A 26,594-nucleotide genomic window follows, 5' to 3' on the forward strand; every position below is an offset into this window, starting at 1 on the left:
GAAAGTTAGGGAAGAGGTGCACGTGGTGTCCCTTGGACTTCTTAGAGATGAGACTTGCAGCTGGAGCAAACAGAGGGAAGAAGGTAGACATGAATAATAATGAGCTCTGCTTCTCAAATATGAGAGAAGCAACAGGAAAGCAAAGAAAAGTTTACAAACTGAGAAGAAGAAATATTTTTGTAAGCAATTAGGAAAAAGGCAAAACACAGAAAAGCAAAAGTAAATTCAGATGGACTTTTGCTGCTACTGTTGATGAATGTAATCTGTAAAAAGAAAAATGGAGAGAAGTGCCTTTTTTAACAAATGCCATTCAAATAGGAAGTTTCTATCTCAGTATTAATAATACCATGCTTTGGACGTGTGTTCACAGTGTCATACCACATGTGACTGAATGGAACTCTCCAGGGAGTCTTTACCTATTATTTTTAGACCATATTATTCTCCTCCTGTGTATAAATTAAAAATTTGAGGAAAGTATCCCTTCACAAACCTAACAAATTAGGATTCTTGAAGCTTTAAATTAATTTAATTTCATATTAAAATGTAGTAACTACTCTAAAAATGAAACAATGTTTTCACCACTTTGTATAGGTATATGTTGTTGGAGGATATGATGGGCAAAACCGCCTCAGCAGTGTAGAGTGTTACGATTCATTTTCTAATCGATGGACAGAGGTGGCTCCCCTTAAAGAAGCTGTGAGCTCTCCAGCAGTCACCAGCTGTGTTGGCAAACTGTTTGTGATCGGGGGTGGTCCTGATGACAACACGTGTTCTGACAAGGTCAGTTGATTGTATTTGATGGCATCTTCTCTCCATGGTAAACACTATTACTGGTTTAAAAATAGATCGTACAGAGATCTGTTTTAACTCTTTTGCTGAATGGAGTGTGGAAGTATTATAATACAAAAAATAAAGCAGAAAACATTAACTCAATAATATACTGTTACTGTGGTCTTTCTCATGGATACTGTCATTGGCTTCACAAATTCTGTGAATTCTTAAACCTGAGCGTTAGGAAAATAATGTTGAATATACTGCATATATAGATGTTATTGATACATGGACCTATATTTATATTGACTTCATTTTCTTGGTGAGATATTGTCCACCAGGTATTGCTTCTTTTGCTCCCCTTCTATAACTTGTGTGGGTGTTCCAGGTTATTATTTCAGTTAGGCTTGTAATCTGAAATGCATGTATTTGTTTTCAGGTTCAGTCTTACGATCCCGATACTAATTCTTGGTTGCTCCGTGCAACTATCCCTATTGCAAAAAGATGTATTACAGCTGTGTCTTTAAACAATCTGATCTACGTTGCTGGTGGGCTTACCAAAGCAATATACTGCTATGATCCAGCTGAGGACTACTGGATGCACGTACAGAATACATTCAGCAGACAGGTAATTAACACTAAAAGGCCTGTAGACATCTGAAAGGTATTTTTTTACATAACTCTCTTGGCATGAAATGAGTATACACTTGTTTAACCCTGTTAAAATTGTGTCTCTGATTCCATTCTTGCTTTACTTCATCTGTATAATTCAAAACCTCACAGAAGAGGAATTTTCTAAACCAGTAGCTTTTCAGCTGGGTGTCACTGTTAGCCAGTCCAGACTTTCCATTTGAGAGCAGTTACTGTTGACATAATGGATGATGTTTTAATTGAATAGAAATTGATCTCTGTCAAGTTCTGCTGCATGTTTTAATTTAGACTGAAGATAGTAATTTCCTTATAACTGATTAAAGCCTTTCAATGTAACAAAAAAATATTGAAGGTTTTTTTTACAGTGTGAAAAACCCCCACTGTATAGCACAGAAGGTGTCTGACTTAAGCAGTGAGAGCTGTATCATTTCCACACGTGGAACGTTGAGCAGAATTTAAAAATGTGTCCCCTTGGTAGTAAAGTGTGTGTGTATCAGTTAATTTTCCCTATGTTTTTAAAACATCAATCACATACTCTACAGTATCTACCTTAACAGGAATTTGGGGTTTTTTTCCTGGCCTTCCCTCTATTCCTCTGTTTTGATCTGTGTTCTCTGTTTAACTGAATATTTTTTCCATGCCTGCTTTTAAGGAAGAAATAAAATCCTATTTCTCTTTGTTTCAAGTAAGACACAGCGCTGACTTTTTCTTATGTACTCTTTTCTTAGTCATGCCTTTTTTCCCTTGCCCTGTTTACATCCCTCTTCATTATCTGTTGCTCCTCTAACGTGCTTCTCCTTGTTCCCATTTTTTGCATTAATAATACCTACTGTGGTCTCTGTTCTGAAAATCTTTGTTCTCTCCTCCTTTCCTTATCTCAGATGTTTAAACGGCAAGTACAGTGTTCTGCTGTATTCCCGTTGTATCCCTTGTCTGAGCTATGTGCAGTGAAGGCTTAGACCTGAAATAGTCTTTTCTGTAGGATTGTGCTGCTGCTTTCCTCAATTATTGTGCTTTCTGCATTGGCCCTTTCAGGGAGGGAATAGTATAGGTCAGTCTGTTTATAAACGGTAGTCACAATGCTGCAGTAGACATGCAGGAATTGAGGTCGTCTTTTTTAAATAATCATGTATTCCTTTGTCTATTTTGAAACAGGAGAATTGTGGCATGTCTGTGTGTAATGGAAAAATCTATATCCTTGGTGGAAGACGAGAAAATGGTGAAGCCACAGACACTATTCTTTGTTATGACCCTGCAACAGGCATTATCACAGGAGTAGCAGCCATGCCCAGGCCAGTATCATATCATGGCTGTGTGACAATTCATAGATATAATGAAAAAGGCTTTAAACTGTAATTTTTTTTCTTGAAAAAAGAAGATGGCATGAATTAATCCAGTGGTCTGCTGCAAGACAGGCTTTTCTAAAGATTCCTGAAGTGGGAAAATGCCCTTTCCCTACCTAAGTGTCGCATGAAAATTACATCCTGTGCCTTTAGAAAAAGGGTTAATTTAACTTACAAAACAAGTCTACAAATATATCCAGTAACCAGAGTTCAGTTATATCTGCTGTGGGCTCTGATATGAGAGCAGTAATAGTATGTTGTACTAGTGTTCAGAAAGTTTGCCCTATGTGTGATTAGTAATTAAAATCTTGGAAGCTTTTGGGGGAAAGTGCCTTCACCAGCATTTGTGCCTGTGTCCTAAGAAGCGGTATCTGCAAGGTGTTTCAGGTTCTGCTAATTGGAAAAATACATAGGCAGGTAAATTCCAAAGAATCATCTAGGATAATTACCTACAATTAAAAAAATCTCATATTATAATTCATATGCACAGCATTCTTACAAGCAGATTACTTGGCTTAACCAAGTAGATTTTATGTCAGATCATGCATGGTTTGGACTTAAAAAAAACCAACCCACAAAACCAAACAAAACAAGCTACATAGGACAAATATTAGAATCTTTGAGGAATGCTTTTTTCTGAAGGAGAAACTGTTTAGTGAGCCAGTGCAACACACTGCAGTCACGACTGTGTACCTTAACGCTATGAACCTTATTCGTAGTGTTGCTAAATGTTCATCAGAAGTACAAGGCTACATGACATGGAAAACTAGTGACCACTGGAGTGTAGGCATGCATCTGTGAAGCAAATTTTGAATCCCAGTTTTTAACTTTTTGAATAGTATGGCTGAAGTCTGAAAGTTACTGGGTTCGCTCTTTGCTCCCTGCGAAGTCTCTCTAAACTATTCAGGGAATAAAGGATGATGAACTCTGGATTCTTCCACTTTTCTGAATCACATTATAAATTACCTGATGATAGAGGTAGGGACTTGGGTGCACCCTACAGCTTATAAATTCATCTTTCGCATATCTCATCTGCAGAGATGGCAGAGTACCCGCCAAGTATTTCTTGGCCTTTCTTCAGACAATCACTTACTCTAGCACAGTTAAACTACTGTATAAGCTGCTTGGCCACAGATAAAGAAGTTCTGGAAAGGTCCCTCCTATCACCAGAAAAATATCTGTGCACCTGTCCGTGTAGCCATATGAGGTAACTCCCACATAATATGATTTGGATAATTCTGAAGCCTAGGAAGCACCTGTATTTTGACCTTTTTTTGTTTTGTTTTTGTTTTGTAAAGGTATTTTTTTAAGTTCTCCCTAGATTTCTGTACTAGGTCTCTTTATTTCCAGTACAGAGTTGTATAGTTGAGGCACAAGTTCATAAAAACTGAAATAGCACTTGAGAGTTGGAAAATGAATAGGATTGTCTGTGAACCAATTTCCTGTTAATCACCAAAACCTCAGGAACTGCCTTTCAAAGGAATTCTGAGGACAGCAGCCAGTAGGAAAGTTGGTCAGTGCCAGGGCAGAAAAAAAACATAAGGCCCCTGCAGAGACAGCCCTGGCCTCAGGGTTCTGGTCTCCGTGCTTGCTCAGGAGGGTGAAAACAAGCACCGTCTCTGGAACGTCGTTTGTTCCACTGGACTTTCTTCATCTGTTTTCCCAGAGTATTTCTTCATGAGATGGAAATTCTGACCCTCAGTGAAGTTATGCCAAACTGGGAGTCATCATTTTCAGTAACATATGGTCATGACTTTTAAAGAGCACTGGGAGCTGCACTTTGTGATGCATTAACTTGTAACCTCAGGAAAGGACACAAATTTCAGTTTCTGGCTGAATACCAAACACTGCTTTGTATATGTTAAGAATACTGATAAAATACAAATCTTTGCATATCAGCGATGTAATTAGGAAGTCAGTCCCTGAGCATGTACGTCCACATTGCCCTAAAAAGAAAGTCCCTTGGTAATGTAAGACAAATGAATCAGATAAATTAATCCTTTTCTAAGTTTCTTGTGTTTCTGCTCACCAAGTGTTACTTTGAAAAGGTACTGCCAGTACCTGTGAATAAGGTCCGTTGATAGCAATGGTAATTGCCCGGTAACTGATACATGCTAACACTGTATATAACTTGTGCCATCATTGTAAATGAAAATGTAAAAAAATGATAGGAGCACTTCATTAGAGATGCAATTTGAAAAATATTCTCCTTTCCTTTGATTTCCTTCTTATTTGTGTTAAGACTTGTAATGTTGATTGTCATGCTAAACTGTTTTTAAACGTTCTTTATTCTGTAGGTGTAGAACAATGTCATTTATGTATAGGTATCTTTTAATCTGTGTTTATAATACTGCACTACTCTGTAAATAACAAGATACTGCTTTCTATGGTTTTGAAGATTCATTTTATAGTTTGGTTGTCTTTTCTTAACAATTTATGTAGTTACCTATTATTCTGTAAATGACAGTGTTTAATGAACCAGTAAATGCAGAAATGTAGATGTAGAAGAAAATTTCTGCTTACAATTCTTGAGAACATGTATTCAACGCTGAACAGTTACATGTGTGGAGCATTGCTAAAATGGCAGTTATTCATGCAATGATTTCCTTAAAACAAGCAGTGAATTTTTTTTTTTGCTTGTTAACTCTGTAAATAATTTGCACTTACGGCCTGCTCTGTTAGAACAAATATTTTTATATGTACTAGAAAAGAACAATTCTACTTTGGTTTAATGAAACATACCATTTTTCTAGAAGGATGCATTAATTTGGAAGTTGCATTCCTGAGCCACCTGTTCTCCAATGCATTTCACTTAGGTACAGATGAATTGAAAGATTTAAACTCTCACTATTACGCATGTCTAGCTGCTTGCAGTTTATGGGCCTGAGCAGCAATTTGGGTTTTTTGTCTCAGCTAAGAGAGAAAATTAGTAATGTAATCTAGTATAATCAAAAGATTTCCATCATAAATGGTAATAGGGTTGGTAGCTCTAAAGTAGACACCCCTGCACAAAAATGTAACTTCAGTCTAACCATATATGGGAAGGGGGCTCAAGTATCTCCAAAGTCATACCTAAAAAATAAATTCTAAGAGTTGTTTAATATTTCACTCCACTAAACAGATAATTACCTTTTAAGTATTTCACTTTTAAAAAAGAAATGAGAGTAAATGTTTTCCTTCTCCATATTGATGTCTACTTCCTGAGTTGAATCCTTCTGTTCTTAGCAATATGTTAATTAAAAAGAAAGTTGATGCTTCCTTGCAGCCTGCTTCAAGAAAGTTCTGAATAGATAACTTCAGTATTGCATTATAGTGCAGCCTGTTGCCTTCCACTTTTAGATACACCATGCATTCCTTCATTTTACAGCCATCGAACATGTAACATTGTCTGGTAATCATTTAGTTTTACCTGTAGGCTCCCTTCTTGGTAATGCTTAAGTAGGCATAATTTGTGGAATCTCTTCCATTTGTACCATCAGATTATTCATTTTATACTATGTGCCTGGTAAGCGTTTTGAGGATTAGGCACTGTGCTTTCACCTCTAGCACCAAGGGTCCAGAGTTGTACTGTTATTTTTTTATTTTAATTGGCACCAATGTGGTTCTCATCAAAGATTGCTTTTGTTTCTACGCTCTGAAGCACAGATATATTTAATGCAGATTATGTTGATATGGACCCTTATCATAATTTACTCAAGCTTTTTAAATGGTATTTTTAACACTGCAGGTTTTTGAGAGAGGTTGGTGATGTAGAAAGAGGAGATGCTCACCCTGACAGAGGTTCAGAGGAAGCTTTGGTCACTTGTGCTTGTTGGTCACTTGTGCTTGAGAGCAAGGACACTGCTGAGTGCTCCAGCTTCTTCCTCAAAATAGTTGAGTTTACCACATTATCTTAGATAATTACTCAATTTATCCTGCTTTTGTTTTATTTGAGCTGCAAGGACAAGACAAGCAGCAGTCCCACTCCCTGTGACTTCAGGTTTCCCTCCTGCCCAAGGCATGGTGGTGTGCTGGAGCTGTTGCTCTCAGCAGGTGGGCAGAGCCACAAACTTAGTCCAGCTCCAAAGAGACAAGAGAGAAACTCATTGGGGTTGGGTGAGAGATGGCAGAAGGAAACGCAGTGCGTTTGTGGTTTGTGTGTTTGGCTGGGCTTGCTGCAACCAAGACATTCTGGATGCTCATAAGTTTGCAATTCCAGATGCTGAAACTCAGGTGGTAAAAATATTTCATGTTTGTCAACTCACTGAACTCAGTTGGAGCAATAAAGATGCATATATGGTCATGGTCTTCTAGTGGCAATGTTCAGGAAAGCCAAAGGTTCATTTTTCCTAATTGCCCAACTAGGCAAGTCTATGTGCAGGGTTTTTTTTTCCTACCACTGAAGGTGGCAAAAGCCAATTCAAGAGCATTAACAAACTCGCAAGACTTGATCAGTGAGGCAAAATGAATGTTTTAATCTGAATGTAGTCTCGTACACACAAGAAAGTACAAATGAAATGGTTTGTTGTGCCTGATTAAAAAAAATCTGAGCAACATACACTCAGAAAAGGAGTCTACAAGGTAAGATGAAATTTTTTTAAGCAGAAATTTGCTATCTGGTTGGGGGCCAAGCAGTGATTTTTTTAAATATGTCTAGCACACAAGTTTCTTCAGTGTTGAATTATTTCAGGTGGCATTAATAAAAATGGACCTCACTGTCAGTTTATCGTGATTGTGTCAGTGCTATGAGCATTGCCACGAAACAGTAAGCAGCCTCCTACCAACCCCAAACCAGATGTGTGAATCGCATGTTCTCTGCACGTTGGCCTTGCATCAGCTGTCTTCCATAACTAATATTATACATAAGTTCTTGTTACTCAAAGTATATAGCCCTGATAACTTTGCTAAGAACTCTATTTACAGGAATGTTTGGTTTTTTTCTACTGTAGTGCTCCAGTCTGTGCTCATATGTTTATGTGTGCACATCTCTGTGTGTGAATAATTTTGTGATCATTTTCTGATAGTGCTGTTATAAGTAATGCACATAAAAGCCCCTGTGTACAGCACATTGATAATGTAATTATGGCTTACTTTGTATTATTAGTTCCAAAGAAAATAACGTGTTAATTTTGAAAATACCTGTGCCTTGAATTCACCTATATTTTTATCTATTGTGGAAAAGAGCTTGGATTACTTCTCCCAGTTTATCTTTATTAGGATTGGTCTTCCTGTCCAGACAGTTGATGTCCTTTGAGAAATAAATCTTGCCATTCATTAACTAGAATAGTTAAATCTCTTGTTTAGAATATGTCTAGAATGCTTCCATTATTACAGTGCTATGGCAGATTTAATGTAGGGAAATTGGTATTTGTTTTTTCCTGTTTTTTGTTTCCAGTACTCATCAGTGACAAAGGATTTGAGTTTAGTCTTTGACTTCCTGTCCTTAATATGTACAGTTTCTTGTTTTAGTTGATAGCCTCTACGATATTTCTGAATGCTCCAATTTGTCAGTCATGAACCTCTTGTTCAATATACGTAATATGAAGCAATAATATGGTGCAGCATGGCAATAAGCAAATCAAGAGACTTGAATGTAATGTACTATTACTAATTTCATCTGTGTAAATGCTGGACCTATGAGTCATTCTCTCTTGGTGCACCTGTAGCAATTTGGAGTCAGATTAACAGGAGCTAGTTGGCCATGGAAAGAGAGTTTACCTCCTGAACTGTTATTCATATGGTATTTTATCTTCACCTGAAATCATGTTTTGATTTTCCTTATTTGCTGAGGAAAACAGCAGTTCACGTTATTCCTTGCCAGTTCCTTTATTTACTGAAACATAAAAGGCGTAGTTCTGCAAAGAGCTGATCTTGTCTTCAAGAACAACCTGGTGCAGTACAAATGACAGCTGAACAAAAAAAGTGCAGACCACTTGCTGTGTGCCAGAGTCAATGTACCGTTATCTGCATATAACATTAAGGTCTTCAGATTGTGCCAACAGTAGAAAAGTGATTTTGTAATGTAGCATAATTGCAATAACACCTGTTATATTTAAATATATTTCTTGCATAATTCTTTGAAAGTTTTTTAAAGTTCAGTGTACCTAATAAACATTTGCCTTTTGAATAGGTCACTGTGTTTTATTTAGGTTATGAGAAGTTCCAGGGTGGGGCTTGGTGGTGCAAAGAGGAAACTCCTTCCTGTTTTTTCTGGGTAATTCAACTTGTTGGATTCTGCAGTCTTCATATCTATCCATCGATACATTCTTCTGTCTCCCATACTGATGTGAATAAAGGCAAGCTCAAGGCTGTGCAGAAGAATAAACTTAAAAAGAGAATGAAAACTGGAAAAATGATAAAGCGGGGGGTGGGATGTGAAATACTGGTTAGTCCTGGGTATTGCGATTGGAAAACAATGTGAATGGACGTGGAAGACAAAACCAGCATGGGAAATCAGGAAAAGGTAACAATGCTAGGAAGGTGACTGGCAACAAAATGGGTTGGAAAGAATCCTATAGAAAGTTTATCCTCCTAAAATCAGCTACTTGGCCATCTCAAGGTCCCACTTGCAGATGGCAGAGTAAGGGTTCAGACTGTGACAGAGTTGTACTGCTGCAGTTGAACTGATAGGAAGAAAGTGTTTGGTTTAATACCCCATTTTTTACAGATTACATCCATCTTTCATGTATTTTCTAGTAGAATATTAGCTGTACTCCAGGCTTTCTCTTCCCCATAACTTGCATTCTGGATCTTTGGAACTTGCCCTTTGTGTAATCCTAGGCTTGCCTTCTTCCCCAAAACATTTCTTTTAGATATTGTGGCAGTCAAATACAGCTTCCATAGCTTTGCCCTGTAGCCCACTGAGATGGAATGTGTCACAAATCTATTCCCTGTGTGGTATATTTGGATGTGGGGTATTCCGGATATTCCAAAATAAAACCCAAGGCACTAGGGCCCTGTTACTCAATATACTCTGTGTCTCTGACAGAAATAAGTATAAGGAAAGGGAAGCTCTTTGTAGAAATGGTGCCAGACATTCTGCATTTTAATATAACTTAAATGGACATGATGATACTGCTGCATCTTTCATGTTTTTTTCTGCAGCTTTGAGATGCAGAAAACTGAAGTAGCTGCACTAGTTTCAACAGTTTCAAACCTACCCCCACAGAGATGAGAGAGTCTGTATGTTGTACTATTGAGATACGTAGTGGTTTTCAGTTACCTTCTAACATGAAATAAAACTTGGCAAGCCAACAGTGTCTGCTGCAGGTCTGCAGTGTGGCCAGGCTTGCTTACAGCGACAAAGTGGCTGTTGCTGTGGTGCCAAAACTAAGTTACTACCAAGTTCAATGCTTGCAGAAGTTTACTTTCCTGAAAGAAGTAACGTTGCCTGAAAGGGAATCCTCAGACTGCAAAGCAATGGAAATATTTTTGAGGGCTGGAAGCCCATCTTAAGCTATTTTAAGTCTTAAACATAGTCAACTGGCAGCAATATTTTAACAGCAGCCTCTTCTTCCTCTTTCCATTAAGCAGGAAAAAGGAAGAAAATAGAAGTGAACTACATTGTATACATACTTTTCCTGATGAGCATGATACAAATTCAAGTACAAGATCAGTCTCCATTGATTTGCCATAGTTCACGTTTCTTGCTTGGCAAGACATCAGAAAGTCATTTTAGTTGTGGTCCTGAAATTAGAAAAAAAGAGGACTTTAAGGGCTAAGCCTTGAACATTCAGCATACGCTTGCTAATTAGTGGCCTCATAAATAAGTTTGCAAGTACATGTATGAGCAGTACATTAATTTGTGCTGGTTAGCAGCTCACTGCATGAACCATGGGACTACCTCAGACCAAAGCACTATTTGCTGTTAGCCACACCTGACAGAGGTATTGCAGTCTGGCCAAAACCAAACATGAACTGTGGTATTAGCTATGCTAATTTGGACAATTTTAGCTCTGATCTGAGAGACTGTGAGTAGTACCGTGGTATATGGTGAGTAGTAAGCATGGTATAAGATTTTTTTGAAGCCTATCTGTAGTGAGACCAATGCAAAAACTCCCTTCAGCGGACCTTGTGTGCACAACATGTGGGAGCGGGCTGGGGCCGCCATCCCCGTCCTGAGGTGACACGGTGCTCCTGTGCACTTCTTGTGGGCTGTTGGTAATCTTGCATTTCTGTCAGTCCGTGCCGCATTTCTTGGTTTTTGGTTTTTTTCTAATCATCCTCTTTTTGCTGAGTATCTTCTGTATTAAGATGTCTTCCTCAAGTTTTATTACTTACTAAAGTAAGGTTGTTTCACCCAGTAAATCAGGATTAGGCCAATATATTAATATATCTAAACGGAAACATCACAGCGTCGCTAATCTCGGGTTTTTTTCCGGCGTTGAGGGTAAATCGCTGCCCACAAACCGTTCGTTACCTTCGCACCCAACGCTGGAGAAGGCGCGGTCGGGTCTCCACAGCACCAGCGACCCCGGTTCGGCGGCCTTCGCCTGAGGGACCCCCCCCCGCTCCTTCCTCTCCTCCTCCGCTCGGGAACCGGACCGGCCCCGCACTGCCGCGGGGCTGGCGGGCGAGGCGCAGCCCTCCGCCTCCCGGCGAGGCGGCACCTGCCCGCGGCGGCAGGTGCGGCCCCCCCCCCCGCCCGCCCCGGGGCGGTCTCCGGCCCCGTCCCGCCCCTCCGCCGCTGTCCGCCTGCGCGGGCCCCGCCCCGGCGGCTGACGGGCAGCCAGGCACACGGCCCTGCGCTCATGGCGGCGGCGCTGCTGCTGGCGGCGGTGGCGGGGCGGGGCGGCGGGGGCCGCCGCTGAGCGCCCCGGGGCGGCCGGCGGGGGCGGCCGGTGCGGGCGGCGGCGGGGCCGGGCGGCGCGCGGCGGAGCGCGGGTGAGCGGCGGGGCGGGCGGGGGGGGGGAGGGGGAGGAGCGCGCGGCCGCGGCGGCGGCTTTGTGTGCGCGGGCGGGGGGAGGGGAGCGGCGCCGGCCGCGCACGTGGGCCCGGCCGCGCGGGCACTGCCCCGCCCCCCGCGTCCCCGGGGCGTCCCGGCACCGGCAGCGCCCGGCCCGGCCCTGCTCTGCTCTGCCCTGCCGCCGCGGGGCTCCCCTGGAGCGCCGGGCCTGGCGCGGCCTCGGCTTTACCTCATGCCTCCGGCTCCTGGCCCGCGGCGGCGGGAAGGCCGGGCATGGCGGCGGCGGCGGCCGCCCTCCTGGGCACGGCACGGGCGGGCTGCTGGGGGCCTCCCGCTTCAGAGGGGCCGCGCAGGCGGTGGGGACGCGGTGTACCCCGCTTCCCGCGGGAGGGGTCGTGGTTCGGGTTAAAGAGTTCTCAGAGGGGGGAAGCCAAGCAGCCCAGCGAGGGCGCGGGTTGGTGCCGAGGCACCTGTGCGCGTCCGGCTCCGCAGGCGAGGGCGCGGTGCCTCGGTGTCTCCCCGCGTATTCGGGGTGCGGATCGTTGGAGCTGCCGGCTGGGCGATGACCGCAGCGTTCCCCCTTCCGAGCGCCTGCCGGAGGTGGCGGTGCCTGTGCTGAGGGGAACCCTGAAGTCGCCCATCAGACCACAGCTGGGTGTCTGTCCTCTGGGATCCCAGCGCAGAGCTCGCTGGCAGGGGCGCACGGGGATCGCTGTGCTTCAGCGGGCGGTGGTTTGCCATTGCAGTACCGCCGTGGGTGTACGCGCACGGGCTGTGGTGAGCTGCGGAGGTCAGGAGGCAGTTGAAGCTCCTGGACCGTTCAGAACGGGACCAGCTCCGAGCTTTGCAGCTGTGGGTTAATCTGTAGCAACTGGGGAAGGAGGTGTCCTGGCTCTTTCGGGAGGTGCACCGCGGGCCTCCTCACGGTGAGAGGTTGAAGCCTGACCAGAAGGTTGCTGTGGGTGATGTTAATGCTTGTATTTTTACTCTTAGCGGAGCAGTGGAGAGAACATGTCTGGGATCAAGAGAGTGATCGCAGAGAAGGACCCCGACTATGAGGAGATCACCATCACGCATCCCAACAAACGTCACAAAGCAGCCGAACAGTCAGGTAGGAGCTGTCTGAACTGAAGGGATCTCCCAGGTGGAATTAGAAATGCTGTGGATGTGCATGCTGCAAACAGGTCTGGAAGGGACTGGGGTAGGAGCTAAGGGGTCAAAGGGCAGAAATTGAGCAGGGAAGTTAGTGATACCTCTGTATAGCCACGTGAAGATGTGATTGTTGTACACGGAGCCATTCCTACCTGCTAGCTGAACTGTAAGCAAGGCGTGAGGATGCAGACTTTGGTGCATGATAGCAGCTAGAGCACGAGCTCTCCAGGGCCCCAGCCGTGTACTTTGGTTCCTGTTGCTTGCTGAAGTATTTGCCAGTGCATCTTCCCAGCAGTTACCCATGCTGAGGTGTGCTCCAACCTGTGCATCTGTTCTGCAGTTGCAGTCTGCTTCCAGAAAGATTGGCAGATTGTTTACATTTTGGAGGATACAGGTTGCAGTATAGCGGGAGGCGGGGGGGCGAGGGGGGAAATCCATGACTCTGCAGTAGGGGTAAAAGGAATCCATGACCCTGCGGTAGGTAGACTGGCTCTTGGAAGATGACAAATGTTTGCACGAGTAGGCAGATAAAGTGAAACTGAGCAGTGTAGAAGGGATAAGTTGGGGAGAAGGAAGGGGCTTTGAAAGATGCAAGGGAGGTGGAGGAGCAGCTACCCGCTGAAGGAAAGGTAGATAAAGAAGTGTAGTAGAGAGAGTAGCTGGATGAATAGGTTTACGTTTGGCACAACTCAGGTATGCTTGCTTTGGGAACCAGCCTGTTGGCAGGGTGCCTGGGACAGGTTGCAGTCGTCTCTGGGCAAATGAGAGTAGAGCTTCTTGCCCCGGGACAGGGAGTAGGCTAGTGATTTTTGCCATAGCACAGCTAGTGAGAGGATCTTGGTGGGAGGAGCTGACAAACAGGGAGGTGAGAAAACCGAAGCTGGCTGTGGGATCTGAAGAAGATCCAGGAACAGAGCAGGGTGGTGGAGCTGGCAGTTGGAGAGAGACAGATGAGGGCTTCTCAGGTGATGTTTTGGAGGATGGCGTAGAGCTGGGCAAATCTGAGGAGGCTGAACTCTGGGTTGAATGTGTTGCTGGGCAGGTCCTGTGTGCCAGGCCGGTTAGGGGCCCTGACAGTGGATCTGTGCTGCAGCTGGCCATGGCAGAAGAGCATCACCGCTCCCAGCTGCCTGCCCTGCCTGGCTGCCAGAAATCGCCACCCTCTGTGGTGGAGTGTCCTGGGGACTGCAGACAGGTTTTTAATCCACTTCTGAAGCAACTTTTCAGAAGGTCTTAATAATTGGCAGGCAAAGTCTCAGGGCCTTGGAAAAATGTCCTTGCCAAAGTGAACTTTCTGTTCAGGTGATTCCTCCAAACTGACTTCTTTCTTCCTCTCGTGGAAGATCTCCAACTTTCGATACAAGAATTCCTTAAGTATACAAATTTCACTAACACGATCTTAATTAGGGACTGTGGTTGACGCTAAGCTGGGAAAATATGAAAATAAAGTGTTCTTAAAAGCATCTGTAATATAACCACAAATCCTGAAGTGCTTTAATTGTCATAATGCTGGTGTTGCATGGCATCAGTCTTGGGAAGAGATGCAGTTGTCCCTGTCTGAACTGTACATCTCATACCTTAATCTGTTTAGGTTTATTTTAAGTGTGGCCTTACATGCGAATTTCCTAGGCATGGTGTTCATGGCTGGAGGAAAATTCTATCCCTCTGGTTTTTCATATTGCATTACTCATACAGATTCAACCATAATTCTGTTTTAATGTAGGCTTGAACTATTTCTTGTCCTAGAATATATACATTCGGGTATCTGGAAATAAGTAAAAATATTTAGGATACCTCTGTTGCACATAGAAGCATCAGTTGCCTTACTCCTGTTGTAGGTACCTGATCAGACAGTAAAATCATGTATGCTAGCTGGAACTTACCAGCAAAGTTTTGACTTGCTTTTGATTTCTAATATCCCAATAGAAAGAGTAAAGAAACCTCTTCAAACAGATATGTACCCTTTAGTAAAACAAATGCTTCCTCTGAAGCTCAAAACAAAGTCTTGGTGCTGTTGCCTCCTATTCCACATAGAAACAATGTGAGATTTTTTTACAGAGGAACGCAGGCTGTTTCTCTGATCTGCTTTGCAGTGGGTTCACTGTACTTCTGACGCTGGTGGGAGGACCTTTTCCAGGCTTGCTTCTAGAAGTACAATTCCTGCTTTTCCAAGTTCTTGCTTAGAACTTGATAAAAACAGATGTTCTTTGAACCCCCTTGATATAACAGAGGTGACTTAAAGGAAGGGCAATATTAAAGTCTACGGTAGTTGTAGGGCAAAAAGAATTGTTCCTTCTATGTTTGTACATGTTCTAGAAAAACACAGTAAGATGCCAGTTTAGTTCTTAGCCGCTAATTTGCCATAAGGTATTTGCACAGTTTGAAATATTAAACTACATGCTTTCCACCGAGGTCAATAAACTCCTGCTGAAAGGCTAAAATTTTTTGACTGCCGTGCTGGAAGAGGATTTTGTAAGAGGTAGAGCAGCTTTTGATAGTGTAGTTTCCTTTGTGGGTAATAAAAGGTTTGTAGGCATGCCAGAGCAGGCTGCACTTCATGCCAGCGCTGAACATATAAAGTATTAGTTTGCCTTATTATTGCTGCATGAAGTGGTGTAAATTTCCTGGATAAGAATCGGGCCAAAGAGAGCAGAAAAATGTACATAGTGTTCCAGCATACTCCTGCGCAATTGCAGCGGTAACTGCACTTGGCCATAAGCACGTTTGAGTTTTCCTTTTACTGTTTACAGCTTTACTGAGACAGAAGTAAACAAACTGGTCCTGTTCTTCCCATCTTCTGTTATTTGTCGTCTCAGATGTAAAAAGGAAAAAATAGCTCTCCACACAAGCCAGCTTTTAAAGATACATGTGGTTTTTGTTAAGGCAAATTACTTTCTTTTGCAGAAAAATGATCCTTCCCTTTTTTGTGTGTGTATTATCCCTTCAATTCTCCCTCCATAATGATTTCTCATCTTTATGTTTTCAAATAAAGCCTCAAAACCAGAAATATAAATACTTCCTTCTTCTTTATTTTCCATGTGTGGCCTTGTACAGCTCGAGATGTTGCTGTGCAGAAGATTGAGACAATTATAAAAGAACAGTTTGCCGTCGAAATGAAGAGTAAAGAACATGAAATTGAAGTTATAGATCAGGTATCAAGCTTTTGTTCTTAAAAATACATAAGATCCTGGTGTATCGGGGTTTGGGGCAATTGCTGCAGCGGTTATCCGTTACTATATGTTATCTCTTCTTTTTATAGCGCCTGATTGAAGCAAGAAGGATGATGGATAAACTGCGTGCCTGTATTGTGGCTAACTATTACGCGTCTGCTGGTCTCCTTAAAGCTGGAGAGGTAAAAATTACTTTGGGAATAATATGACTTTAGGGAATATTTGCAAAGGAAGATGTGTAGTTCACTGGTTATTCAGCTGATGTTTGGTTTTGAGATGTGATTTCCTCAAATGGTGGAATATGAACTGCAAATGGGGTGGCAGTGGGAGAGGAGACCTGTCCATCACCAGCTGGGCCTCAGGTACTTGGGAAAGACCAGTCTTCAAGGAGCAGTTGAGAATTCGTTCAGCAGCCCTTGGTTCTGGTTTCTGAAATACTCTGCGGTTTTTTTTTTTTCATCAGTTCTTGCATGAGAGCACCTTGCTTCTCACACACTGTACAGTTTACCCTTGCAAAGCCCTGAAAAGTGGGGAATGTTTTCCTGTTTCACAGGAGGAAGGTGGAAGCAGATGGGGTTTGGAACTTCTCGGGGGCGGGGGGAAATCAAGATTTCTTGAGGCTTGGGTAGTGCCATGAAACAGTCCTCCCTTTACCCTGGCATGCAGTCTGTTAATGGTTTGGTGAACTGATGGTGGCAGTAAAGCAGGAGGTAAATCGAGGAGATACCAGAGAGAGACTGAAAATTCACAAGGAAATTAAACAAAACCCAAACGCTATTAGTTAAACCCCAGTTCTGAGCATTTTGTCCTTAACAGGCTGGTAATTGCAGGGTGTTCATGACTCATGCAGACTCCCAGTTGACTTGTAGTTCGCTACCAGTGTAGGTATTTAGTTACCATCTTTTCAATTCAGGGAGTTGATCTGATTTCCAGTAAAGATCTGAGCTGATTTTTGGAAGCTGTAGATGGGTGCTGCAAACCTGGGTTTTACTCTAGTCCCATGAAAATTTCTTTTCCAAGCAGTGGCTCTCACTGCTACTCCTGGTTTTCCTGTTGTGATTTCCAGAAGTCTTGGAATGAGGTAAAAACAAAAAGGTCCAGCTGTTTTTTTTCCCCTTCACTGAACTTGAGTTGATCAACTGGAGTTGAAAAAGGTTATGGTAGTATTGGGAGGCTTGGAGATCCCTCTTCCCCCCCTTGATTTTTGTGTAGGTGGCTGAGGAATGTGAGCTAGGTTCTAATCTTTGAAAGTGCTTTCATCCAATGTCATCATGTGTCAGCAAGAGCTGTACTGTCCCCTGTTCTTTACTTGTTCTGCCATGCAGGGTGTTTGTTTTTTCCTTGCTGATTTTCACACTTGCCAGAAATAACAACTTTTATAATTGTTTCAAAGTATTCACAAAACTTAATGGTGCATCCTTGCTTTGTTTAGTTTTCCTGTAGTTTTTATGAGCTTGTGGCTACTGTAGCTGTATCTTTGATTGCATTTTTCATTTTTTCTAAAAGTCCTGATTTGCATGCAGGCTAAATCAATTCTCTCTCTATTTTGAAATTGTTACTGCTTTCAGTTTTCTTTGCTGTCTATTTTTAATGTGTGATTAATGTATGTTTGACTTGGCAGTGAATGGTTGTCTTGTTTCTGCTTCTGGTAGAATGGGAGTCTTTGTAGTTTAATTCAGAACTTCTAGGAAGATGATTTGCAAATTCTTATCCTGTTCTCATAAATATAAACAGTTCTTCAACCCAGTGCTGCTGGGTTTTGAGGCTTATGATTCTGTATGATTACAGTTTATTACATTTTCCCACAAATTAGTGGACAAGGTGTTGGTCATTTTACTTGACTAGAGATAAAAAACAAACCAAAAAAAAGAGGTTCTTAGTGGTAATTTGGTTTGGTTTGGGGGTTTTTTTGGTGATGTTGTATGTGTGTCCCCACCGTTGGATATATGAATATAACTCTTGTAAGTAGGTAATTAAGAGTTGGTAATTGGAAGGAAACAAATGAACCTTTAAAGTCCAAGGTGGGATAATGTTTAACTCTACCCCTGCTACCACCTCTCGAGGGCAGTTCTGCTGCTCCATAGTGCTGCTGGTGTCTGTCCCCATGCCACCCCCTCCATCCCGTTGGCAGAATTTTGGATCAGGGAATTTACGTGGATTAAAAATAACACTGCAAAAGAGAATAAAAAGCCAAACAAAACCAACAAAACCCAACCAAACAACAACAAAAAAATCCCAAATCAGTTTCTTGATTTGTTTTTTTGTGACCTGCCCCCTCCCCATGAATAATTGTGCCAGCCTGGCTGATCCAGGTGGTTCGGGCAGGGAAGAAGAAAGCCTCTTTCAGCTGGTACTGCCTGCAAAAAAAGCTGTCGGTGCAACTCTAGTGTGAGTCTGTGGCTTCAGGAGCTGGAGTGAGGCTATCTGACAGTGCTCTGCTGCTGGTGGAGGGATGTTGCTGCTGACTTGCTTCACCATCAAACCAAGGTGACAGGGAGGACCGGTGGCTGGAAGGAGAAGTGGCTGAGGGACACTTGCTTTGAGTGATGGGTGTTTTCCTTGCTGCTTCCGAGGTTAAAAGCAAATACAGGAGAAAAAAAAAAAAAAAAAAAGGCCTTTGTCACAGTAGTGAAAACAAGAGAGATTTAAACACTCCCCTGCCCCATCCTCCACCTTGCAGGTTTGGGAGGATCTAAGATTAGCTCTAAGGTGTCCATTTTGAGGAAAGTTTGCAAGCATGCCTAAGCACATTATTCTTTATCCTCTGTTGAGCTTCGGGAGCAGACAGGGTGCTAATACACATGTAGCTTGCCTCATAGGCATTGACAAGACTGCCAGTGAGTATCAAAACTAAAGAGCCTGATGCATTTACTTACCCTGCTTGCCTGCAAGAATTGGGCAGCTGTGGCCTTTCTGTGTATGGTAAGAGACCATAGGTATCTGCGCAGGAAGGGAAGAAGTTATTTTCAAAGGGACATTATAGGTACTTGAGTAGGCTGCAGTCCTCCTTTCCAAAACCAGGTGGGTTTCTGAGATCAAAAGGTCTAAAGGAACAGAATCAATTTGGGGTGCTGTTTCTGTGGAACCGTTTTTAAGCTTTTATCTTCTGCAGCATATGTTTTTCCTGCAGGGCAGCTGATTAAATATTTGCTCTTTCTTCATACATTGACTTTTTCTCTTCTGGCACAGCTTTGTTTTCATCTGGGCTGCAGGGAAATAGTGACCGGATCTGCCTGACCTCTTTGTTGCAGGGGACCAGGTCATGTGATGCGACAATTCTTAATCACCCTTCAATCAAGAAATTCTTGGAGTCGCCCTCTAGATCGTCATCTCCAGCTAACCAGGGCTCAGACACTCCATCTGCCAACCACTCCGAGAGCGACTCGCTCTCTCAGCATAATGACTTTCTCCTGGACAAAGACAATGGCAACTTAGATGCAGACGAGCGGCTGACAAACAGCCTGGACCAGAGACAGAGCAGAAATACTGGCCGGGTAAAGTAAAACTCGAGTGGTAGTCAAGTTGTTGGAGGTGTGTGCTCTGTCTGGACTCAGTGCTGACACCAGGAGCTCTTCATGTTTTCACCCACCTTGCTGAAGATCTGTTTCTTACCCTCTCCAACCGCTTGCTCCCACTCTTTCAGCCTGGCTTTGCTGTAAGGCTAACTGAAGTGTATGTAACTTGGGTAACTCCTCTTAACTCAGTCTTGCCCAACAGAGAGGTCAGCTAGGCAGCAGTGGTAGTGTTCTTGTTAGCACAGCTATCTGCCGCTGTCTTGGTTGGTAGCCTCTGGGGAAGGAGGCGTTTCACAGCTTGAGCAAAGGGTTTTGCTGTGCAGATGGAAGTCAGGCCAGAAAGGGTAGAGCCTGGAGAGAAGAGCAAGATGTGTCATTCCCAGCAGTGTTTCTAAGAATTAATGCTGCTGCATGGCCCTGGGTGCCTATGGGGACTGCATTGCTTAGAGTGGTTGAACCACTGGAGTTTGGGGTTTGGCCTCCTCAGCAGCCTGTGGTGACAACATCATGACACCAATGGATTAGCTCACCCTGGGAGCGTGAGCTGGTAGAGCCTGGGTGCGTAGTTTGAGTTGTTTTTCTCTTGGTGGCGCTGCTTGCTGTTGTGCTAATATCACTGTTTGCTTAACTGAACCAAACTGACCCTGGTTAAAAATACCTTTTTTCATTGTTCTCCCATACTTTTTCCTGGGTTATTTTTGATCTGGATCCATTCCCTTTATGGCTCACCATGCAGCTATGGAAATGCTTCACCCTTTGGCTGCAGTTAGCTCCACCTGGGAGGCTCTCTCACTGGCTGCAGGTGAAATGTACCTTTAAGCTGTCAGGCCTGCCAGAGGAGTACAGCCTCTAACCCAAACCAGGGATGGGTATATCTCATTGCATATGACTGCATTCTGCAACTGAACAAGTTGCAATAATACATGGCAGAAAGAGCAATAATTCTGCCTCTGTTGAGCAGCATGACACCCTTGATAACAGGGCTGCAGTTTGCTGAAACCCTGCCTAGGGTCTGTAGCTGAAGGCAGATACACAGTATGTAATGTGGACCCACCTATATCGTAAACCATCAGACCAATATAACTTGTTTCTGCACTGGGGGCAGTGATGGAGCAGTTGTATTGCTTGAGTGTAGCATGTTGGTACATCTTTAACCAACACAGTGCATGACCCAGAGGTGGCTGAGGGAGCAATGAGGGAGCAGGAGCCATCCCAGCCTTCTGTGGCTCCTTGCCCTGGTTTGGGGCATCACTGACTTAACAGAGGAGGTGTAGTAGTTCCTAGTGGATCCACTGGTCCCCATGCTGACGCTTGTCTGACAAATGTTCAGTGGAGTATGATCTGCTCCGGCTGCTTTATCCAACAGAGTCATAGAAAAGCCTCTCACTGTCATGCAAATGACAGTGCAGCCTGCGTTGGCACTGTGGATGGTTGTGTCTTCATTTTGCCAGGGAATCTTGGCCACTGCTTAATAGCCAAGGCTGTGTTATAACGTTGCTTAGGCTGGATCTGTTGTGCCTTAGGTATTGTAATGGATTTGTAGACTTATCTAGATGTCAGTGACGTGGTATGGCTGACTACTGTCCCTGTTGAGTTGGAACTGAACTCTTGTCTCAAGCCCAGCCTCAGTTCTTCACCATGAAGCAACACTGGAGTCCCTCAAAGCAGCAGAGGCTGGAAATGAGAATGATTAGATTTTCAGAAGCCACTCATGGGAGATTTAGATTTGTTTCTGGTTAGTGACCAACATGATGCCGCTCTAGCAGTGCTTGATTTTTTTTCAGATAGTGCAGCGGCAGTGCTTTTGAAACCCAAGCTGAAATCATGGCTCAGATCCATGGTGTGTCACATGATTTATGCTCAGTTAAGCCATGCAGAGTACACTTGGCTAGGTACTATATCATTGTTGCGTGCCTGAGTTGCTTAAACATGCCTAGATAGCAATATGAGTATTTTTAGGGATGATTCATTGTTGGTCTCTCATTTAACTATGCAGGTTTACTTTTTTTTAACACCACCTTACTTTTCTAGCACCAAACAAAATGATGGTGAAGAGGAATGTTTGGTTTTTTGTTTCCCTGTTTTTTTTCTTCCCCTACCCTCAGGACAGTTCGAGTGTTTCAAGCTCTCAAAAACCAGGACAACGAAATGCCGGACTGTCAAATGATGAAACTTCACGGCTTTATGTGAAGAAAACAATTGTGGTTGGCAACGTCTCCAAGTTAGTATCCAGAGTTTGAAGGATGGTCCTTTATTTCAGGATTAAATGGAATAGGAGATTAAAATTAGGAGACAAATAAAATTGCTAGGCTGTCACAATGTGAGGTATTGCCCTTGAATAATCACTGTACCCAAGGCTGCCCTCCTCGAGTGTCTGCATGAGTTTTTTGTGGCAGGAACAGGTGTTTTAGTAGTTGGTTTATATATATATATTTTTTTTTATATATATATATATATATGGAGGTTTTAAGATCTGTTTGTCTCAAGGGGAGTCTTTTCAGCCTTTTCTGACCAGTTACAAATCCCAAGTTTTTCCATGAAAATTTGGAAAAGCAAGTTGTCCTGATGGCTAATTCAATGTGTCCATAGGGATGATGTGGGTTTTTTAAACAAATAACAAAAAACCCCAAAACCAAAACCCCCAACACCAGAAGGAGGAAAATTGTGAAAGTTCAGCATAGTCTGAAGAAATTCATTTGTACAGTTTTTATTTATAATTTTTTTCCCAAAATGTTTAAGACAGGTGAAAACACATAACTTTTGAACTTTGAGGAAATCAGTGAAGAAAGGCATTCATTTTAGGAAACTATGGACGAGTCCAGGTTTTAAACTCTCCACCCTTGCACTACTCAAGACAGTCTTTTCCTCTTGCATAGAAAGTAGCAAACTTTGCTGACAAGACTTGCAGTGTTAGAATTGCATCTTGAAAATCTACCTAAGCCTGGACCCGGAACCAAGTATTGACTATGAAGTTTCTTAAAAATTTATAAGAAGAATTGGGTTTTTTTGTATTTATGGTAGCAGAGTTGCTGATATTATGTTCTGGTGTGGTTTTGCTTCCTCATATCAGAATAAGATGGGGAAGGGGATTTGGCAGTGGTAGAATATTAATATGAAGTCTTCCTAATTAAGAGCCAAATGTTTAAATGGACAAATTTCATATGGCAGTTGTGCACTAAAATAGAGGAAATGTGCTAGAAGCATAGACTAGATTATGGGAGCTGTATCTGTTTCTGGATGAACTGTCAAGAGTAAGGAATAATGAATAGAACTGTACAGGGGGCAAGGTTCACATAGGCATTTTACCATCCCCAATTTTTTTGCCTAATCTTTCCTGAAATACTTTTTGTGGTATTTTTCTATTCGGGATTTTTATCTTGTGCTTGTTTTTTAACTTCTTTGCCAGGTACATTCCCCCTGACAAGAGAGAAGAAAATGATCAGTCGACCCACAAATGGATGGTGTATGTCCGAGGCTCTCGGAGAGAACCCAGCATAAATCATTTTGTCAAGAAAGTTTGGTTCTTTCTCCATCCCAGTTACAAACCTAATGACCTGGTAGAAGTGAGGTAATAAGGAATTACTCCAGTCACTATTCCAGTCTTTATGCTTGCCAGGCTTACAGTGCCAAGTTTCTTAGAAAGTTAGCAACTTAATATTCCATGTCTGTCTTTAACCTCCAGCTTGGCTTGACTTACTGCAAAATAATATTAAAAATAAATTAGTTTTTATGTAGCAAATGTGCCAAACAGGTTTTTTTTTTTTTTAATTTCCTACTAAGAAAAAGCATTCAGTTGTTGAATTTCATGTTATTCTTGCGAGTTTGTGCATCTCCTGTATGTGTTATGCTGTCTGCTGTGCAGGTTAGACTTCTGTTGCCAAAAGAGGTGTTTTCTACCTCCCATCCATTCCACTGTGGAAAAGAACAAGGAGTCTCAGCTATTTTGCCCATAGTTTTAATGACACATGTTAGTTTGGGCAAGAAATTTTATCCCTCTCCCAAATATTTCTCCACTGTAGTGAGATCAGTGGCGTTGGCTTCATGCTTGAAGGAATTTCCCATCAGTGTAATGGTGCTGGTGCTACAGAAACGAGAGCTTCTCTGTCCTCTCCCAAACCTGTATTCAAAGCTGTGACCCTAATGAGATGAGGAGGGTTGGTTCTTTGTTGACTGCTGCAGGGAAATGTCCTGTCAATCTTTCACTCCTTGGGACAAGATAGCGGGAGGATGCCTTCAAACTACTTTGTGTCTTCCCAAAGAAATTATTCTCCACAGGATGTTCAGCTGCCTCCTTGAGGAGGGTGGGGAGACTGCCGAGGTACAGAATGGCAACTTAATTCTGGCAAAATTAAAATACTGAAAGGCAACTCCAGAAAGACTTATCTGAGATAAGAAGAGTTGGTATGGTTCAGTAATGTTTCTGAGAAGGCAACCCTGAGCAGGACAAAAGCAAACTCCTTTGTATTTCTTGTCTAACATACTAAATTACACTTGACTGCTGTCTTTTTCTGCCTTTCTCAGTTTCCAGTATCTGATGTCAGTGCTGTTTGTCTTATGTTTTAGTCCCATCTGGTTAATTGATTTCTCGTTGCACAGTCCCAGTCATTGTAGTGGACATACATGTTCTGGACTAAATATAGCCTTTAAACCTCTTCTGTTTTGTTTCATTGCAAAACTACATTTGGGATTTACAAATAGCAACAAGCTGAAATACAAACAAAGTAAGGGTAAATGTTAGAAATAGGCCCTTCTTTTTCAGCTTGGAGAATGACGGTGGTTGAGTTAGCTTTTCCTTGTTGTGTGTGTGTTGTTCTTTTAATGTTATATGAAGTGTGTGCCTTCTTGCTACTAGATAGGGAATAGCAGAGAGCAATTGCAAAATGCTGTATTGAAAACTCACCTTGCAGCTGTGTCCTAGGAGCTGACTTGGGGTTTTTTGAAACAGGTATTTTTCATTTGGCATTACACAGCCTTTTGTTTGTTTGTTTGTTTTGTTTGTTTGTTTTTTGAAGACGCTTGTTTCCTGTGTTCTCTCATCCAACAGTGTTTTACCATTTTCTTCCCTGTACCCTTGTGCAAAATAAAAGTATGTTTTCAGCTGTCCAAAACCATAAAATCCTCATTTCTGTGATTGCATTCTCTCTGGTGAATAGCAGGCCTGAAGATAGCTTTAGTTGTCAGCTAGAAAAGCAGTCTTTGGCTTTCTGAAAAAGGTAGATGAAAGCTATACCACTTCTGCATCCAAAACATGAATCACCATTTGTTTCCAGAGAACCTCCATTTCACCTGACCAGGAGAGGCTGGGGAGAATTTCCTGTGAGAGTCCAGATACACTTCAAGGATAGCCAGAACAAGAGGATTGATATCATACACAATTTGAAGGTATTTGAACAAAATATTTGAGAGAAAGGCAATTAAATGAGCTCTCTTGCATAATCCAGAAGACGCTCCAATTTTGTGTGTGCTTCTGCCTCTCTCTGTTGTGTGTATGTCCTGCTGGCTATTTGCACGTGAATAGTTGAGCTGGAGAATCAAAAAAGATCAAGGAAAGCCTCTTACCTTGGCTGTATTGGAGTTGATGTGGTAGCCAAGGAACCCAGCCTTGCAGAAGCTGGAACTGATTCTGTTCAGAGCAGCAAAGCATTACCTATTGTTTCCCTACAGTTTGAGATTTTTATCATGCTCTCGCTGGCTTTAACTTGACAGGGTGCTGCAGGGCTCTCTTTCTGTTGGTAAAGTGATTGCTGTATCTGTTCTGTTCCTTCAGCACTTTCACTTATCGGCTAGAGATTATCTTTGTTGTTAGAATGGTCAGGGCTGAGATTCCCTGTTCATTCCTTGTTCCTTTTGAAGAGAGCCTTCTTTTTCAACTCATTCACCTGTCCTGCGACACTCAATAGGATTTACAGTATGCAGCAGTCCTAGAAAACTAGGCCATTGCTCTTGTTTTCCTTTTAATTAGTAGTCCCTAGCATTAGTAGAATTAAGTCCTGAGCTGGTTTAGTTTCCTGTTTCTTTGAGCAGCATGATTAGTTTTATTTAAACTCTGCCTGCATTAATGAATTTCATGCTAATGTAGATACCTCATTGCAACCCCAAATATAGATAGTAGAGAAGGTTAGAAACGTTCCCCTGGAACTTAGGGACATTTAATGCAGATGATGAGTAAAATATATTTGGAGAGATAAAACTTGCGGAGCAATTGGTAACAGTATGGTAGACGTTATGCAGCAAAGGAAGCCCAGCCTACAGAAGAAAACTGAGCCAGTCTGTGCCACACAAGAACTCAAATCAGCAAATCTTTGCTGTTCGCATACTGAGCCTGTGGCTGCTGTGAAGTGATAGGAGTGAGCTGAACCCTCCTCCGTGGCTTGCAGCCTGTCTTCCCCTGAGCTCTGGGGCACTGCAATACTGTCAAACCCAGCTTCTCTATATAGGTATCTTAATAGATGCCTCTGGGATTTTCTGCCTCTCTATCAGCTGATAATCACTGTGAACAGTTATTTAATCAAAAATTATAGTGTAAATGTAGCCTTCATGCTGGTCAGTTTAAATCTCTGAGTTTTTTCTCATTATTATTTCCTTATATTGACGTCAGGAATAAAAAAGGACACTCCTCAAAGACTCCTCTTAGACTGAAATAATATTTCCCCAACAATCTCATTTCTTCCAGCTTTTTTGCTCCTTTCTGCTTCAGTGTGGGCTTTGGGTCGTGGTTGGCTTTTTTTCAGAAGAGAGGGTGCTTAACAGAGCACACAGATTTCTGACCCTGTGGTCTCAAAAAAATTAGATGTGCTGCTGCTCAACTTACATAGTTTCAACTCCTTTCAAACAAATTTTATTGTAAATTCTAGCTAATATATTACTTTGCCCTAGTTAATTTAAATATATTGTATTGTTTTACCCAGTTGGACAGGACCTACACGGGCCTGCAGACACTTGGCGCAGAAACGGTGAGTCACCGGGTCGTGGGATGGGTGTTGTAGTTTGATTCCCTTAAGGATGTTTAAAAAGAAAAAGATATACGGGACTAAGCACAGAGTCAGACCCATTTGATTTCACAATTTCTGGAATGTACATTTTGCTCTCTTGTTAAAGGAAATCATTA

At 42.5% G+C, this 26,594-nt stretch overlaps 2 protein-coding genes across 15 annotated transcripts in view; both read left to right on the top strand.

Annotated features, from left to right (window-relative positions):
• The window catches only part of KLHL24 (kelch like family member 24), a 30,770-nt gene extending 21,899 nt beyond the window's left edge, over positions 1 to 8,871 (top strand). For all 5 annotated transcript variants that reach the window (XM_052804991.1, XM_052804989.1, XM_052804993.1 and 2 more), the window contains exons 6-8: positions 592 to 780; positions 1,211 to 1,399; positions 2,578 to 8,871. In XM_052804991.1, the coding sequence (XP_052660951.1) occupies positions 592 to 780; positions 1,211 to 1,399; positions 2,578 to 2,778 (579 nt within the window). In that variant the 3' untranslated portion in view covers positions 2,779 to 8,871. The remainder of the gene's footprint in view (positions 1 to 591; positions 781 to 1,210; positions 1,400 to 2,577) is intronic.
• Positions 8,872 to 11,530: 2,659 nt separating this feature from the next.
• The window catches only part of YEATS2 (YEATS domain containing 2), a 53,668-nt gene continuing 38,604 nt past the window's right edge, over positions 11,531 to 26,594 (top strand). For 6 of the 10 annotated variants that reach the window (XM_052804980.1, XM_052804982.1, XM_052804984.1 and 3 more), the window contains exons 1-8: positions 12,643 to 12,760; positions 15,856 to 15,953; positions 16,061 to 16,153; positions 19,223 to 19,465; positions 21,592 to 21,707; positions 22,893 to 23,054; positions 24,757 to 24,868; positions 26,395 to 26,439. In XM_052804980.1, the coding sequence (XP_052660940.1) occupies positions 12,661 to 12,760; positions 15,856 to 15,953; positions 16,061 to 16,153; positions 19,223 to 19,465; positions 21,592 to 21,707; positions 22,893 to 23,054; positions 24,757 to 24,868; positions 26,395 to 26,439 (969 nt within the window). In that variant the 5' untranslated portion in view covers positions 12,643 to 12,660. Of the gene's footprint in view, positions 11,628 to 11,999; positions 12,427 to 12,642; positions 12,761 to 15,855; positions 15,954 to 16,060; positions 16,154 to 19,222; positions 19,466 to 21,591; positions 21,708 to 22,892; positions 23,055 to 24,756; positions 24,869 to 26,394; positions 26,440 to 26,594 lie in introns of those variants that run through there. The other 4 variants (XR_008237694.1, XR_008237695.1, XR_008237696.1 and 1 more) reach the window with 2 other exon arrangements.

The sequence above is a fragment of the Harpia harpyja genome, chromosome 12 (genome assembly GCF_026419915.1).
Source record: "Harpia harpyja isolate bHarHar1 chromosome 12, bHarHar1 primary haplotype, whole genome shotgun sequence".
NCBI classification, from domain to species: Eukaryota; Metazoa; Chordata; class Aves; order Accipitriformes; family Accipitridae; genus Harpia; species Harpia harpyja.